The sequence below is a fragment of the Centruroides vittatus genome, unplaced genomic scaffold, assembly GCF_030686945.1.
Source record: "Centruroides vittatus isolate TY-2023 unplaced genomic scaffold, ASM3068694v2 contig_754, whole genome shotgun sequence".
Lineage (NCBI taxonomy): Eukaryota > Metazoa > Arthropoda > Arachnida > Scorpiones > Buthidae > Centruroides > Centruroides vittatus.
Window position 1 is genome coordinate 3,634,048 of NW_027122490.1, and position 18,873 is coordinate 3,652,920.

The following is an 18,873-nucleotide window of genomic DNA, read 5'->3' on the forward strand; positions in this document are numbered from 1 at the left end:
AAACGAATTAGCATGAAATAGTGCAAATTAATATAAATTGATTACTCTAGTTTACCTATATATATGTTCTATATATCATTTAATAAGAAACTTAATCATTTCATTCCTCTATTGTTCTAAAATTTAAAATTTTGACAATAACTGATAATTAATTCTATAGTTTCATTTATTAAAAATACTAATTGATAATTCAAATATTTAAATTAGAAATATTAAAAAGTTTCTGGAAATCTTACGTAAAAAAATTAAATCTCACTTACCAACAAATACTTATAATATCAATAGAACGTTTTAATTCCAAGTGATAAAATTAATTTGTTAAAATAGTATGCAGGAATTTTATTAATGAAATTAACTTTTATTGTTGTTAATATTTAAATAATAGATTTTAAGGAATGTAGTAAACCAAAAATATCATTTAAAGTAATAAATTATTTTAAATATTTTTAATTATATAAATCTGTCAAATTGTGCTAAATTATAACAAAAAATTAAGTTAAAATATAATAAAATCCATCATTATTGAAATGTTTAATTTACATATAATGTCAAAAAATACACTGATGATAATTATTATATTTATTAACTGTTTTATTATCATTAAGAGTAAACTATGAATTTTTGAAATATAATAATAATAATTTTTTTTTTTCTTGACAAGACGTCTTGTTTATAAAATCGTACTGCCGGCCTATGTTACCAGCTTAGAGGTATGAAGGAGTACATGTCAAGAGTTGATATTTAGCACAGAGTATTAGGTGCCCAAATTATTTGCGCATAAAACAATCCAGATTTGTAGGTAGTCAGAGGACCGAGAACCGAGTCAAATTATAATACAATATATCACCCCACCGAAGTCAGGTGGGGAGAGTACCACCCACAGTCATTCTAAGAAGTGAACTCTGACCTTAGGACTGAACACGTAGTATCTTCTATGTTAAATAAAATTTGTAATTTAATTTTGTAAATTTGGGAGTGCTTCAAATATGATGTTAAAACAGGGTTTTATGTCGTTACAAGTGGGTTTTTTTAACATTATCTAGTATAGTAAAATCATGGGACCGATAAAAATTTGACGTGTAGGGCAGAGGGCGCCACCGCGTGACCTTCGCCGTTTGACCTCGCTTTGCTCCTAAACTCTAACGAGGAGAGACATCTTTTTACTTCATTTAGTTAACCTTTCGATTCGACCGCAGTACCGATCTTGGATTTATATTATATCTCGACACTATTGTAAATATCGCGAAATATAGTATTGTAAATATAGCCGATACAAATAAAGTAAATTATTTGCCTGGGTCATTTCTCAGTTAATTTTTACCGGCAGAACAAAAGACGTGGACATCACGGACATGGTAGGACGTGCAACGTACAGATTTTAGCCATGAAGCTAAAGACGTTATATCAGGGTTGTCGTTACATCCGATGACGTTATAATCAGGTTAAACTGCATATTGTTTGTGCAAAATAAAAAAAATAATTTCGGACGATACAATAGCCATGATTATTTTTTTTTTTCAAAAACGGGAAATTTTCGTTAGGCGTCGATAAAAATTCAACTCCGGCCGACACTCAACGGAAAGAAATTTCGACATGGATAGGTTAATTTCACCGAAAATGCTTCGTGTTCGTGGCCGGCGAAGTTTGAACGATCGCGCTCAAAACCAGCGATACCAAAGAAGATTAGAGAATGAGAGAGACCCGCTTGAGCGTCAGTGATTCTGCTTAGTAGTGAGCCTCCCAGACATAGTCTTGTCCCAAATACGGCTTTGCCGTTTTACTTGTTTATTATTAAATATTTTATCGATTTTCCTATTTTGCGCTTAATTAATTACTTAATTAATTATAATTATTTATGTAAATTATTGTTTGATTAATAAGACTATTCGCGTAATAATGTCTTCGTGATTTCGTGCCCACAAATCTTCAGAATCTGTGGTAAAGTATCGCACTTGTAGTTCAGTGTATCAGCACGGATCATTCGACAGACGTTCCAAAACCGTTTAAGCATTAATTAACGATTTCACCAATTTAATCAAGAGAATGATATTATTATTATTATTACATTTAGAGAGTTTATTAACGAAATAAATAATAAAAAAATTAAGATAATTAGAACGTGACATATTTTGAAAATAAATTTGAATATATTTAAAAAAATAATAATAATAACTTGCGTGATAATGCTAAAATAAATTGTGAAGACTTGGCTTTTGTTATTTTGTTTATTTAAATACATATTTCTTATTAAAATAATAAAATACTTGGAATCTGCAAGGGGTGAAAATTATTGATCAAACGTTGATCTCGCGTGCGAAACGTATATTTGTTCTAAATGTAATTTTTTTCTTTAGAATACATAGTCGTGCTCAATTATATCGTTATTTCTGCTTAACCGATAAGGTGATATGTTTTCAGAATAACTATTTAAAAAATTGTAGATAAATAAATATTAAAATGTATTTTTTATTTAAAACCATTTAAGTTCTCTATTTTTAAAAATAGTTTTTTTAAGCTTCCATTTTGCAGGATTATTTAACCATGCTTTTTAAAAATACAAAATATTAAAATTTGCTCTGTTAAACATTATTGTCTTCATAATTTTATAAATATTGCTTTTATTTTCCTGTTAAAAGGTTATACATATTTATATATATTAAGGTTATTTAATTCCTAAAACTATGCAGTATCAATACTAAATTTATTAATTTGAATTTTTTTACGAAAGAATTCACTTATAAAAATAAATACTTTTAATAACAAATATAAAAAATATTTAGTAATACATATGTTAAATGAGTATAATTTAATTATAGTTATTTTAAATTTAATTTATTAAATGAAAGGTTAAACACAGCGGTATTGTGTTATAAAAAATGTAATAAAGTAAATACTTTCTAATAAAAAAGCCATTTATTTTATTTTTTATTAAGATTCGATAATTTTAAAATTTTGTTTTAAATAGATCTTCTACTTTCACAATTTAAATTATTGAAAAATTCAATTTTATCATGTTTGATTAACCGGAAAATGGAGACTTTCTTCAATAACTTTATACTTCTAACCTAATTACACAATTCAATTCTTTGAACTAAGAGATAAAAAACCACAAAAAAAAAAAATCAGAAAATAAAAGAAAAGCTAATATCATAATTACTGAATTTTATCAATAAAATTGGGAAATATACGCGAAATTATTATATTTATTATAAATTAAAGAAAAATTTATAATCGTAAGTTATCCCAGGTAATATAAAATTTATACGTAAAATTATCGTTAATAGTATTCTCTTTAGTTTAATAGGTTAATTGTTAATGGTCATTTAACATTATACTAAATATATACAGTTAATTTTTGAGCTGAATTTTATGCACTTTCCTTAATTTAATTGACTTACAGTTGTTATTGTTTAGATGACAATAAGATCACAAACTATTCTAAAATGAAGGTAATGAAAGCAGTCACTAATAAAATCTAGTAAAATTGGATGCATTTACTAATCCCACATTGGTTTAAATTACTTTTAAGAAAATTAGTAACAGCAGAAAAATTTTCATAATAAAAAACTACTTCTACAGTTAAAATAGTATTTAAAAAATAGAGGGAATAAAAGAGTAAAATTTGGAGAACGTGAAGGAGTTATATAGAAAGTAGAGGATTTAAAACGATGAAAGTTAATTTAAAGTACGTTAAATCAACAACTTATAAATATATAGACGAGAAATCAATTATTTAAAGAATTTTCTAACTTCAAAACTGAATACGTACCAAAGTGCTTGATAAAGATTAGAGAATTTATTTACATTGCACCAGCAGATGTTATTCTTAAGAGTATCTATCTATCCACTGTTTAAGCAGATGTGCAAACATCTAGTGAAATGTTACATAATAATAATACTTCATACGGAAAGTTTCTGCACAAATGTGAAAAAGCTGAATGATAAACATTGCAATATGTCCCAATTATCCATAAATATGAATTAGTCGGAATTTAGCACGCTTGTATAACATTAGTCATTGTTGTTGATCATGATTGTATTGCTTGGTATGCAGTAAATTACCTTCTTCAAGTCTTTATGTAGTGTTTGTTAGTCTAAGAGTATTTCGTATCTCATCTTTTCTGCACTGAAGTAGTTGTGTGATTACAAGAATCCTTTCTTCTTTTTCAATTGCTCTTCAGTATATACTTCAATACTTTTTCGATGGCGGCGATACTAGTTTATTGTATTTTTTCCAGTTTAAAAAATATGTTATTAATTTTAAGTAAAAATATCTAACAAGATTACATATATCTAATCATATTTTCTAAAATTAATTGCATTCTGTTTAGAAATATTGTGCTGGATATTGAAACAGTATTATTTGATATATTTATATAAATATATTTTTGGAGAGAGTTCTTATAACTAGGAATGTTACTAAAACCACCGTTTTGATCTTTTAATAGTTTTTTATAGGGCTTTTCAATGTTATTTTTTGTTACAAAATCTGGATTTCAAAACATGTCACTTACCTGCAGCAGTATCACTGACACCTGTCCCTTGAGGTACCACGAACAAGCCTACTAGCAGCAACAAGGACCTTTGTCCGTAGGAGTATGTTGTCATTCTGCTAACTCCTTCTTCTTTATTCAATTCAACTTGTGGCAAATGACACTTCGGAAAGCAGAGATTTCCCTGACAGGCATGTTAACCGTACGGAACGACACACACTATCAAGCTGGAGCGACAGAGTACCTCACCCGGTGGGTTCTTGATCCCTACTATTGATGTTGGTAGAATGTCAGTCGCCTTTAGCTAGGAAGTGGCTCCCTCTGCAGAACATTCAGTTTGAAGTAAAGCAGTATATGCCAACGATAATTATAATGAAGATTCTCTTTCGTTTCATGCAAAGCATTTTATGTTTATTTCACATTCAAAACCATTAACGCAGTCTTTCCTTTCTGACGTGAACTGATTTTAAAAAATGTTTACATTAAAATTGGTATAATTATAAAACAAGTGCTATCTCGTTAATCAAATAATTCTATATTTTAAGTAGTAATTAGTATACTTAAATTATAATTAGTGATGAACAAAAAAAATACTATTTATTTTTTGTGTATAAATATTTTACTGTATCTCAAATATTATACTGCTATTTAAAGTTAAGCTGTAGGAAAATATTTGAATCGATAAACACATAAATAAAATATAGGTGATAAAATATCGATTTTAGAGGTATTACATTTTCCTGTCGATAATTGATCCAATGCATGAGTAATCAACATCTGCTTGCTCTTTCATCAAATATGAGAATATGTTAAAATATTCGATATATTTTAATATTTAATAAAAAAATAAACTTTTATTGAATCCTTTTTCTTCAAGTAAATAAATAACAGATTTTTTTTAATTCAAATTTTTAAGCATTTAAAGTATAAATACCTTTTATAACATTTGTATTAAACGTTGAGAGAAGAAAAATACTATTAAATATCTATTTTAAAAAATCTATATATTCAGATATATAAAATATAAAATTTAATATATTTTACGAGGTGAATGGTTAATTGGTGCTTTGCTGTATACAAAAATAGTAGGCTTGTTCGTAAGTATAGAAGGTATTTTTCCTCCCTCTTCTGTCAGTACGATAAACAAAAATATAAAATTATTAACACTTTAATATTTAATAATTAATTAATGCCTTTATAATTATGGTGGGTGCGTAAAATAAATTTTAATAAACGAATACTATGCAAATTTAAGTTTAGAAGACATATATCATATTTATGAGCAATTAAGATGATCTTGAATTTAAGATTAGTTACTATAATATATCTTTTAAGCTATTAATCAAGTTGCTTGTAGAAATGTTTATAATTTCTTAATAAGCTATTACAATGAAAGTATCTGAATTTTTAAATGTAATATTAAAATATAAAATACTCCATTTATGATACATTTAAATTCGGTATGTAAAGTGAGATTTTTTTGGCAAAATGTTTTCTTCGATTTTTTATTCAGATCCGAAAACTAATTCAAAATTTAAAAAAATTATTTAAGAATGACATATCTTGCAGAATATCTAACATAGAGGTGCGAATATACTGAAATTTTAATATTAAAAAATTGTTTAAATACGCATTTTTTTTTCTTTTGCATTTTCTAATACATTAAAAGACTAAAATTTACAATAAAGGTATTTTTACTATAGATATCGAAGTTACGACGAGAGGACAAACTCCAAAAAAGATGTAACTATAGAAATAAATAGAAGGGAAAAAATTGTTTAGCTTCAAGAAGTTAGAAGATTTACCTTCAAAAACGTGATTTTTTGCCTTAGGCTCATCAACGCATATGTAACTCTTATCCTGAGGCAGGATGTCAGCAGATAAACTACACATTCATAGCGTGTCTTATACCTTAAGGCTGTACAATGTGAGATAAACTGTATATTCATTTCCCGCCCTGTATCTACTGAGCCAAGAATCAGTTATTCTGTACAATTTTGTCACAGCATGGAGGTGTGAGTGTATTGACAGGCACAACACTCTGCTGTCAGTTCCTGATGCCAGCCGAAACTACCAAGGTACTGATGCCTTTTATTTCTCACTTATCTATCGCCCCTCTTGGGAGAATTCTTATCATCATCGAGTATCTCAGCCGGAAGTAATGTTATTTGTATTTTCAATATCATCCGCCATAGTACTATAGCCATGGTCTATTCAATATATATTGAAATTTTTATTTCGATTTCCTTGCCATATCCTTAGTGCTTTTACGCATAATAATTACGATATCTAATTGATCATTAAAATCCAATAATTTTTAATTAAAAATGCGTAATATATCGGTAGGCAAATTAAAAATTAAGACTCCAACACCATTAAAGTGAGAACTAAAATCAATAATATTCTTTTAAGTAACAATCAATAAAGATGTTATCTTAAATTTATCAAAAATAATCTATATACCTTATATAGAATTAAGATAAGTTCTTGACTAGTACATAGGACATTTAACATTGCTACTAGTTCTAGAAGTTGAATAGAAAAATTAATAACTTTATTTTTTAAATCACAAATTATTATTTTGAAATATTATTATTAAAATTATTAAATATTTATCTTAAAGTAACATTATTATAATTTTTGAACAAATAAACATTTATTCAATCAATCAAATACTTTATTGTACTAAAAAAAACTTTGTTACAGGGGATATTATTTTTTAACAAACATAATGAATTTATAAATTGAATTACAACATATGTTATTACGAATTATAACAATTAAACCTTAAGAAAAAACAGTAAAACAACTCTACAATAAGTATACAAATGAAATTATTGTCGAATGCTGTTAATTGGATATTAATTAATATCATCATTATTAAACATATCAGTAATCCGAGTAAAGAAGTTATTTAAGAAATAAACATTTATTTTGAAAATATTAAATCTCTTAAAAATTAAATTATATTATTAAACTAATTTTAATTACTCAAAAAATAAATAAAAGTGAAACTTATAACAAATTAATTACATTCTTTTTTATTAAGTTACTTATAAATTATTAAATTCAATTATTGAAATCCCAGAGTAAATTATTATTGCAGAAAGTGTAGAAATGATAAAGAAAAACAATTCTTTTTAGCAGTTTTTAAAAAAGGAGTTCTTTCATTCCACGATGACAAAAATCTAAACTTTCTTAGCAATTGGAACTTTTGAAACTTTTGATTTTAAATATGAGCAAATTTAATCTTCTTTCCATGACGTTCGATTTTATTTTATTCTTATTCTGAAAATAGTATTATATTAAAATTTATTCAAGCTTCACTTATGTCTAATATTTTTGTAATCATTTAAAATGCTAAATTTAAATATAATATTAATGATATTTAAATCTAGCATTTTATAACAAACGATATTAATTTTATTAAAAATTAAAATCATACTTCTCTTTAATGAAATATATATCATATATATATTTTTCAATTTTCAAAAATACATGATAATAAATATTCATGAAGAATGAATAATTTTTGTAAACTTAAATAAATTTAAATATTTAAAAAAATATATCTGTATATATAAAAATTTTAAATATTTGATTATTGTATTAGTAATTTTTAAACATATATATGATTATTTCAAAACTTTAATATTTCTATATTAAATAATTAAAACGTTGATTAATCTTAAATATTTAAAATAAAATGTCTATCTGTATGCATGCATCTATACACGTCTAAATTCTTTGAGCGATCTGGATCAATCTGATCCAGATCGCTCAAAGAATTTAGACTGATGATAGACTTAGAATTTAGATCAATTGTTTAGACTTAGAGTACATGAGAAAAATATAAGCTATCATGACACCTGAATATAACTCATTCTCTCATCTTATTATTAACTTCTAAATCCTTTGAGTAATTCGAACTTAACTTCTTCGATTTATTTTCTATGTCTCCATAGAAACTATGAACTATCATGAAACCTGGACAACCTCCTAATTTCATCTTGACACTTTGTGATAATTTAAATTTAATGCATTATTATATAAGTAAGCATTACGTATTAATTAATGAAGGTGCCACAAGGTCCCTGAATTATATTCTTAGGGATGATTTCAAAGTATAGCGTTTTCTTCTTCATTTGGAAGCTTTGCCTACTCAACGTTGTAGATTTGAGTTGGCCTGAAATAACCAAACCAAGCAACTTTTAACATAGTTTAATTTTAATATTTGGCCTTGTTACTTTTCGCACACCAATGTTTGAAATAGCTGCTAAGAGTTTATTAAAGCAAAATATGTACATAATTCATAAATTAGTTTAAGCGAGAGATAGACATCTAAGAAAATTTTATATTACAAACGTTTCTTAATAAAAATATACTCGAATTTTGCCTAGCTTATTGTATATCTTATGTTTAACATTTTTTAAATTTTTAAATAAAGTTATATTATAAAAATTAATGTTTAAAATTTTATAACATGAATGCTTATTAAGCATTTATTTTAAAAAGTAGGAACATATTTATCATATTATCGTAAAATGTTCTTAGAATATACAAAGTGACATATTATGTATTATGTTATATTATGTTATATTATGAGTGACATCAACACAATGCTGGGCTGCAATTTTTAACCATATTACTAATTTATTCAGTTTAAAATATATGCTCTGCACCACGAATTATCAGCGGCTTGCCCCTGTGCATCATACTTTCCTGCTAGCTATATCACTACATTTTTTGATTAAATTATTTACATCAGATAATCATAAGTTATTAATGTATATCATACTCTATGTTTTTCTTTATAAATTAACTGATTTTTATTTTTAATGTTGTATAAATAACACAGTTTATACATTAAACTTTTTATTCTTTCATTAAAATTTTATGTTTACTTCGTTATGCAATATGAAAATGCAATATCAAGAAAACAAATAAAAGAAAACATTAATTAATCGAAAATAATTTATTAAAACAATTCTTAGCAATAAATAGTTCGATTCAATATTTTAAAAACTGTAGATTTATATATCAAAATAGCAAAATAATATTCTAAAAATCTATGTAATAATTCATATTAATGTTTAATCGGTGGCTTATTACACCAACATTCTAATAGAACAGCTTATGAATTCGTTCGATATTCACATTTAATATACTGCAAATCCTTTAAATATAATCGTCTAGAAATTAATTTATGTAGTATATTTACTGAAATTCCAATTAATTATGACGCATATTAATATATTTTACAATGATATCAATTGAAATATTAAAGTTTGTCCGCTCTAAAGCGTATCTAAATCATGATTTTTTTTAAATCAATATGAAACATTTGCACATGTAAAATAATAGAAACATACTTTAATAAGCTATTTAAGGGATATACAATAGACCTTAAATTGGCAATATATTTTACAAGTGTATAACATATAATTTGATCAATTTGTTATTTATTTTTATATAAATTTGGATATTTTGAAAACAGAAATATTTAGATTAGAAAAGTTTTTATTCCAAATTTAAACATTTACAATTATATTGATTAATTACTTTCGAATTCAGAGAAAACTTTTTCTTTGTTTTACTACACGAATGTTTTTCGTTTAAAAAACTCGTGTATCGTTACAGATGCATTGTTACAGAAAGACAAAGAATGGTCTTGTTAATTCTCTTTAGAAATAATGAGGTGATTTTATTACATTGGTTCAAATAAACTTTCCTTTCTGAAGAAATGCGGTAAAATTGTGTTAGAAATCGCGCTATTAAGGATAGAGTTGTAATTTCCCGATTGGTCATTTGGATTTACAATTTATCAGAAAACATATTAAAGTGTAAAGAATCTTTAAACGTCTTTCTTTTATTATTTTCAAATCAAACTCTACTCGTTTTTCAAACAATTTACAGTTTACAAACTAACATGCATTGTGTAAGATGACCATCGACTTTATATTCTGCATTTAAAGTTTCTTAGTTTATGTATATTATTCTTTTCAAATTCTCTATTATATTTATTCTTTTACTAATATTTTCTCCTACGTTTATATTTCTAATCATCCATAAGATCCAAAGGGAATATTTTTTTAAATTTTTAAAGATAGAAACATCTGAATTCAACCTATAAAATATAACATTGAGTGATATTTATATAAGTTTTTACAGTAAATATTACTGTCAAAATATTAAAAATTATTTCAAATAAACTTATATACCTGTATTCATATTACATAAATATTATATACTCAAATTTAATTGCAAATTTTATTCAGGTATAAGTGTTAAAATATATCGAAGCTTCTGTTTGTATTTAATTAAGTTATTTAAAATTAATTTTCGAATTTCTGTGGTAAAATTTCTTGTTAAACGCTTTAATTCATAATTTATCACATGAAGCGAATCACTTGCACAATGTGTTAATAATTGATTCGTAAGCTTGTGTTTGATATAAAACATGGATTAGAAATAGAAGCCGATAAATAATCAAAAGTAATCAATAAATGTATATAAAATCTATTTCACGATCCGGAAAATGAACAATAGGTAAATTTTACGATCAATTTACAAGAATTGAATTGAAATTATTAATTCGATACGGCTTTATGGTATAGTACAATAATTCAATAAATGAGACGTTTATCTCTATCCAAACTTAATTTCGCATACGTGACACGTATATAAACTAAAATATTGTAAAGATTAACAAGTTAATTAGTATAATATAATTACTAAATTAGTTTAATTTGCAAATAAAGTTACATTACGATTTATAAAATTGTTCGATTTTAATTAATTAACTTAATAGTACAAAAATTAAACCATGAAGGTATATAATAATAGTTAAAATTTAAGTATGTATTACATCACGGTTTATTGTCCTCGTAATAATATGTAACGAAACATAGAAATAGTCTTCTGCCGAATATATAAATTGGTCATTTAAAACCTTATTCTTCTTCATTTCTCTACACTTAATGGTTATATAGGAGTTGAGTAAAGGAAGCACAAAACTAATTTATTTTCTCTAGTGCCACATTCTTGAATTCAACAGATCTTGGCTTGCTTATCCATATTTCATTGTCTACCTTTAAGTGCATTTTGACAAAAACTCTCTTTATTTTTATTCTCTCATTTTTATATTATCAAAACGTCTTATGGCATGTGATGTTATGTTCTCAAAATTCGCTTTTACTTAAACACCTGTTTTAATTTTTATCTTTATTATTTTGATATTCAGCAATTTTCTAAACTTGGAAGAATGCCCATTCACTATTATTATTATTTTTTTCTTTTAAAAAAGGATACATTTCCGTCTTGTCTTTATTACTATTTTATTTTTCTATTTTTGAAAGGAAGAAATTTTCATTGAAATTATAATCACATCATGCAAGAAATTCGTACATAAACATCTGGATTTAAAATTAGAATTATACTGTACAATTAATCTGTAATTATAAACAGAATAATTATTCTTTATATTAATAATATTTTATAGAATAGAAATAATATAATTTCAAGTACTAAAATGATGCAAAATAATAATTATTTTATACGGTTATTACTTATTTAATTCATATATTATAGCATACCATTTTTGCCAACATTTATAAATTTAACGTAAACAATTAAATATTTCCGAATGGATAAGAGTTTAAAGCAATTATTATAGAGTAAGTGGACCGTATTACGTTCTTTCTGATCTTTATATTAATTAGTTTATAATGAAAATTACCGCAATTTCATTATATAAAAAGTAACGGTAAGAAGGTAATATAAATTTACTAAAGCAAAAGTTTATATTCTTTGAAAACAAAACGCGAATAAAATAAAAATAAAAGACAGAACATAAGAATATAATCGTTTAATTAAAAAAGTTTGTATCAAGGAAACAAAAAACAAAAAGAAAAAAAAACAAAATTGATAGAGTTCTTTAGAATAAAATTAAATTACAGGGATTAAAACTAAAATAGGCGTTTTCCAATTGAATTTTTTTTTATAATTCTACTCGTTACAATAAAAACTCTTTTATTGTAACGAGTAGTTTTTATTTAAACAGTTTAATAAATTTACATCTTTTATTTATAATTAACGCTTTAAATTGACGTAAATTTCATATTAGCAGTAATATATTGTTAACGTTTCAACAATTATTTTTCTTTTGAATTTTATTTCACTATAAAAATAAAATTGTAAATTCAAAAAGTCTTATTAAAACTTCAATTTAACAACGATAATATAAATAAATTGGAATTGTAAATGAAGAATAATAAATATAAAATAGTCTAGTAGTTATAGAAAGCAGTGATTAAACTAAAATTGAAAATAGAATAAAATATTATCAAAAATAAATTTAGATTTATTTTTAACTTAATGGAGTTAAAAATAAATATATTGGTTTTAAAGTTGTGAAATATGTTTAGAATTTCAGGATTATTTTTAAAAAATAAAAGAAAATTTAATACTTATTTTTATTAAATAATGCGTAGAAAATAAATAAAATTAAAAAATAAAGATTTTATTCTATAAAAACATTGCAAAATTTGAACAAATAATTACACAAAACTTTGTGTTATTAACGATAATATTTTAAAACCAAAAGGATTTATAAGAAAGGATTGAAAGCGATTATTGTATTTATCAATGGAATCAAATAAAATTTGGTTTTAAATTTTTATTTTTTTAGTTGTTCAATACAACAGGAATTTCAGTGATTTTCAGATATTTTCAAAGATATGGGAAAAATTGAGCATTAAACAGATAAAAAGATGATTTATACAGCATTATCAAACATTTAAGGAAAGTTAATGGTATGTTATTGCCGAAAATCTATCAAAGAATCAATTTTATATAAGATCTAAAAAATAAAATATTCTATAATTTAATTTATTTTCTCAGAAATTCATAAATTGTAGATTTTATTTAAACGAATGAATTATCGTTACATAAAATGAAAATGTTTATTCTGTGAATTTATTATATTTATTTGATTCCCGTATCTAATTACTTCTATTTATAAAGTAAACTTATTAACGCCCTACACAGAATTTAATATAAAATTAATTTTTTTCCATATTGAATTTTATTAACATTTTAATTTATTTAATAAGATTATTCTTCACGATAATGTATATAATATACATTTTTACGATATTGAATTATTGATAGAACAAAATGAGTTTTATAGGAAGTAAAGTTATTATTTTTCTTACGTCTTCTTTACTAGTTCTTTGTATATATCCACTTTAAAAGAATTTTACTATCCATTTCATAACGTATAGCTTCCAACCAATTTTCTTTATAGTTTCTTTTAACTTCAAAAAACTTTCGATTTTTCCTTTTCTTATTTATTATTATAATAAATTATTAAATATACTGTTCAACAAACGAATTCTTTTTAACTTTTACTACGTAATTAATTATTAAGAACTTTAGACAAAGTTTATCAACAAATTTTGATAAAAATCTTTCCGATTGTTAATATCTAATAAAATGCAATCTTCAGTAAAAGAAAATAAAGTTAGATATCATAAAATTTTGAGTAAGAATTCGTAAATAAATTTTTGAAATATTTTTATATTCAAGTTTCTAACATCAAATACATTTTAAAGTAGTTAATATTTTAAAAAAATTACGAATTATGGATGGAATAAAAATTTTCCATTGCTTTCGACATGACATTGACAGGTATCTAATAAAATTAGAAAACAAAAATGAGATAATTAATCATTAACTTCATATAACTTAGATAAATTTGATACATATTTCCGTTATAAAAGGGAAAAAAATTTAAATAAATTGCTCTTAAGTCACCGAACATAATTTGTATGATAATAGCAGATAGATGTCCATCAAGTAGGTGTTTGCTTTGCCTGTGGCTACTGTAGATGTCTATTGTTCCCCAAGTAAGTGAATCCTGATGGATACCCTAGCAAGGCTTCCGTTCTGAGTGGACGGTAAACTATACATCGACCATAACTCAAACATTGACTCTTCCATCAATCAAGTTTCCATCTAGACGTCAACACTTACCGCAGCTTCCTTCTGTCTCTAGCCATTGCGGTTCTACCAAACATGATGAACGGAAAATGTGATATATAAATCGCTGCAATTCATTTTCTTGGCATCTTAGGTTTTTCATTCACAAGGGAATAGATAAGTTTCTTTACCAATGGTTATTGTGCACTACCCTATTTTTCGTTTGATGACATTAAAATTACGTTTCGTAATAATGAATCATCAGTACTCTAACAACACTGTAGAAATATTCCAATAGCTTTCTCTTTAAATAATGTTAGTGAATAATATTTGACTTCACGAGAAAATTAAATAATTAAATTAAATTTTAAATTAAATAAAGAATTTCAAATATAATTTAAGGACTAAAATTTTATACAGTATTTCAAAATATAAAGTTGTAGTTATATTCAACTAAATTATAATTTAAGCTTTTTAAATTGCTTCTTTTTAATTTATTAAATTATCCATATTAAATTACAGAGCCAACTAATTATTTAAGTGTCATATTTTTCTTACAAATAAATATTAATTAATAAATACACAAGTTAAAAATTTGTTTAGAAATTTAATTAAAATATTGTATTAAATAAAATATATTTACAGTACATCTTTAGTATTTATTCTATTATTATTATTAGTATTTAATTTTTAAATGTAATTCTTATTTTATATTTTTAATTGTTCAAATGTAGCTATTAAAATAATTCTGTATCATTACATATAATTTTTTTATGGTATTCAATTACATTTTTGTAAATAACATAAAACTGAAATGTTGTCCATTTAGGAGAAAAATATCTCTTTCTCCAGCATGTAAATGGATTTGGTAGCTCAGAAGAAAGCATATAAACAAAATACACTATTGAATATAAACATTTTTTGTTATAGAGTATCATAAACCATGAAACAGTAAAAACAACAAAACAAAAAGTTATATACGACAGTTGTGAATGATTACTGAAGAAGTTCTCAGTGGAAATATTGAAGGTCGAAAAACGTAGACTACCAAACGAAAGATTTGGCTAGCGGGAACTAGTGAGTACTATTGAAGATGATGGATAAATATCGACCTTAGCGTTGCAAATGACGTCAGTGGTGCAAGGAAATCGTGACAGTTCAGTGAAACAAAATCTGGCAATGATCTCTGGTGACATGAATTTTTCATGAAAGTCTTTCGAGGTTTGAACTGGTCTCCACGATGTGTATTTTATCCAGAAGTATATTCACAACGCAGTAAAAAACTTTGACCTGAATTGAGCTTTCTTCCACATTTATATTTTCCTTCCGGCTGAGTTGATCCCTTATGCAATTTTTTGTGTACAGGAAATACTTACAGACTTTACAATGAAAGATTGCTTTCAAAGAAAATAATGGAAAAGAGATTGTCTACAGGATTATTCCGGTGAAAATATTTATTCTAGTTTGATACATGTAATCATTTGAGTAATGTTGTATAAAACGTTACCGAACATATCATATCATTAACATTATAGCTATCAAGGTGATAGAGTACACTTTCTCTTTCTTAATTGTCTCTCTTTTGTTTTCCTTTTTATTATGATGAAAATATAAAAAGCAATTATTCATATTTGTAATGCAGAAGAAACCAAACTTACAAGAAAAAATTTAAGTTTTTTTTAAATCAAACTCTACTTCAGAAACACAAATACTTTATTCAACAATAAATATCATATCATATCTACCTTATAACTTTAAGCTATTCTCGCACAACATAAATCTAGTCGTGACGCTCATTGATTATGAAAATTACTACTGCGTGACTGCTTGTGAGTCATAACCAAATTGTCAATCGTTATCGATATCCGACCAGGTAATCGCTAAGATAATCACGGAACTGCTATACAATGTTTAATAAAATATTAAAAATAAACATTCATTTTATCTTAACGTTGTTCTTTATCTTTATATTTTTTCAGCAAATTTTTAATAGATTTTTTATATTAATATTAAAAAATATAAATCTATTCACTCTATATTCTAGAAATTAAATAGTTTTTCTTATTTAAATAAAAGTAAACATTAAATAGAAGGAAGACATTGTATTTGAATTTCTATTTACAAGTTTGGACATAGATACTTCTTTCTGAAAACATAGTATGTTGTTCTATTTGTATTTATTCTGCTACAGTGAATTTAAGGCTTGTTTTCAAGTTTTTCTTTTAAAAAGATATAATATAAATTCTTGATGTATTTTTTACAAAATACTCTGTTTCATTACATATCTTTCAGATAAAGAGGTTAAGAAAACTGAAGTATTTATTTATAGCATTTTATTTGAATAAACTCAGAATGTGATGATGTTTGAAAGAGCCTACGAATGTCAGAAAGCAAAGAAAGTAAACTAATAATTTATAACGAAATTACACATACAAACGACCAAATTTAATTTCGATATTCTTAATTCGAGGGGAAAAAATATCGAAATTATGATATTCAATTAAGCGATTACTTTTATAATTTATGAATTATTTATTTATGAAATATTGCGTAAACGTGTTTTGCAATTTTTATTAATTAAACATTATTTTGTAAATTTATCTTCCCGTTGATATAATTTAAACTTTTAAGGGTTAAAATAGAAAGTGCCAAGTTGTAGAAGCGTTTTCAACTTTTATCATCAACACTTTAACTGCAAGGAATATATTCTGATTACGAAGAATAAATACCTCTTTTAGTAGAGCATTTTGTTGTTCCACCAATATCCCTTTATAAAGTAATGTTACTTATTCGACGAAACGTTTTCAAATTGCTTAATATTTTATAAAAGCTTAAAGATAAAAAATAACGCACACATTTTTGTAAGAACTAAACTTTCAGATGTTGAAAAACAATAAAAAATTATTATTATTATATTTTATTTATATGTTTGCTTAAATGTATCATACAATTAATAATTGTTACCAGAATAAAGCATTACATATATGTCAATTAATCGTCGAGTCTTATGACTAACTAGCTAATGCACTTGCATAATGAATTTTCGGTCTGTCGAACAACAATTAATGTTGAAAGGATAAGATATTTTAATTGACAAATGTGAAATACAGAATAATGTGATGCGATCTATTAGTATCAGTTGTAACAATTTATAACATAAATTAAATTCCCACTTACAGGACTATCAAAAACATTATTTCCACTATTTCTTTATACATCTTTAAACGATAACAACTTTAATTCATTAATTTATATAAAATATTTCGAGAAATTATTTTATTTATATATCGAGACACTTCAAATGATATTAATTAAGAACATTACATAATTAAATAAATATTTAATTGTAAATTAATATATAAATATATTAATTATAAATGAAGTGTTAAATTTTATATCTAATTTAACTTTTTTCGATGCAAATGATTAAAAAAACTCTGAATTATTATTTAAATTTATTTTTAGAATTTTTATTTTCTGAATGATAACACGGTTATAAAAATTTGAAAAAAAAATGTTGTGTTATTGAAAATAATTTCAAATTTGTTATCAATTTATTCATGAAATAATCTGATAAAGTATAAGAAATAAAATTATTATCGTGATGAAAAAAATTACAAATCTAAGTGAATGTAAATAGAAGATCAATAAAACATTAATTTTATAAATTCTGGAAGAATTCCAACAAAACTTACTTTCATCATCTGATGACTATAACGACAATGCAATGAAATCTATGTGTAATTACGATATTCAATGAGGTACAAAATTTTTATATGGTAAATTGAAAAATTTTAATTCATTATGTAAATTTTATGGTAAATTTAGATATCGAAAAATTAAATTTAATATATAATCTATCTCACTCGTACAAATTTTATTTTAAATGCGAATTTCATTTTCTTTGAAGTGCACACTCTTCTGCAATTAAACTCGAATAAATAAAATATTTAATTAAATGTACACTTATACGAATGCTTTTGATACATCAATTGAAGGCATCTTCGAGATTTTTTAACAGAATTTTTAATCAGACATCACGAAATTTGGTTTTTAAGTAGAAACTATCTATTGACGTAAAAATTCTTTAAGTATATAAAACTTTTTAATATTAAACTAATCAATATTAATGTTGTAAATAATGTAAAATTCACTAAAATATAAACATATATTTATCATTAAAATTGGTGATTATTATAATTAAACCATAATTATTTATTATAGGCCTATTTATTTTCTTTATATCAAGCATTAATAATATTTTATTAAATTAATTATTTTTATTAATCAGTTATTTTTTATTTTTTATATATTTCTGTCATTAAAAATTAATTTTTAAAACAAACATTAAACTTATTTTTAATAAAAACGAAAAATTTTGAAAAATATTTTTAACTTT

General features: G+C 24.3%; 1 protein-coding gene across 1 annotated transcript in view; it reads right to left on the bottom strand.

Annotated features, from left to right (window-relative positions):
• LOC136981439 (kin of IRRE-like protein 3) overlaps positions 1 to 4,750 on the bottom strand; it is a 129,155-nt gene extending 124,405 nt beyond the window's left edge. Inside the window, exon 1 of the mRNA XM_067277765.1 lies at positions 4,515 to 4,750. Within this exon, the coding sequence (XP_067133866.1) occupies positions 4,515 to 4,608 (94 nt within the window). The 5' untranslated portion in view covers positions 4,609 to 4,750. The remainder of the gene's footprint in view (positions 1 to 4,514) is intronic.
• Between the last annotated feature and the right edge of the window lie 14,123 nt (positions 4,751 to 18,873).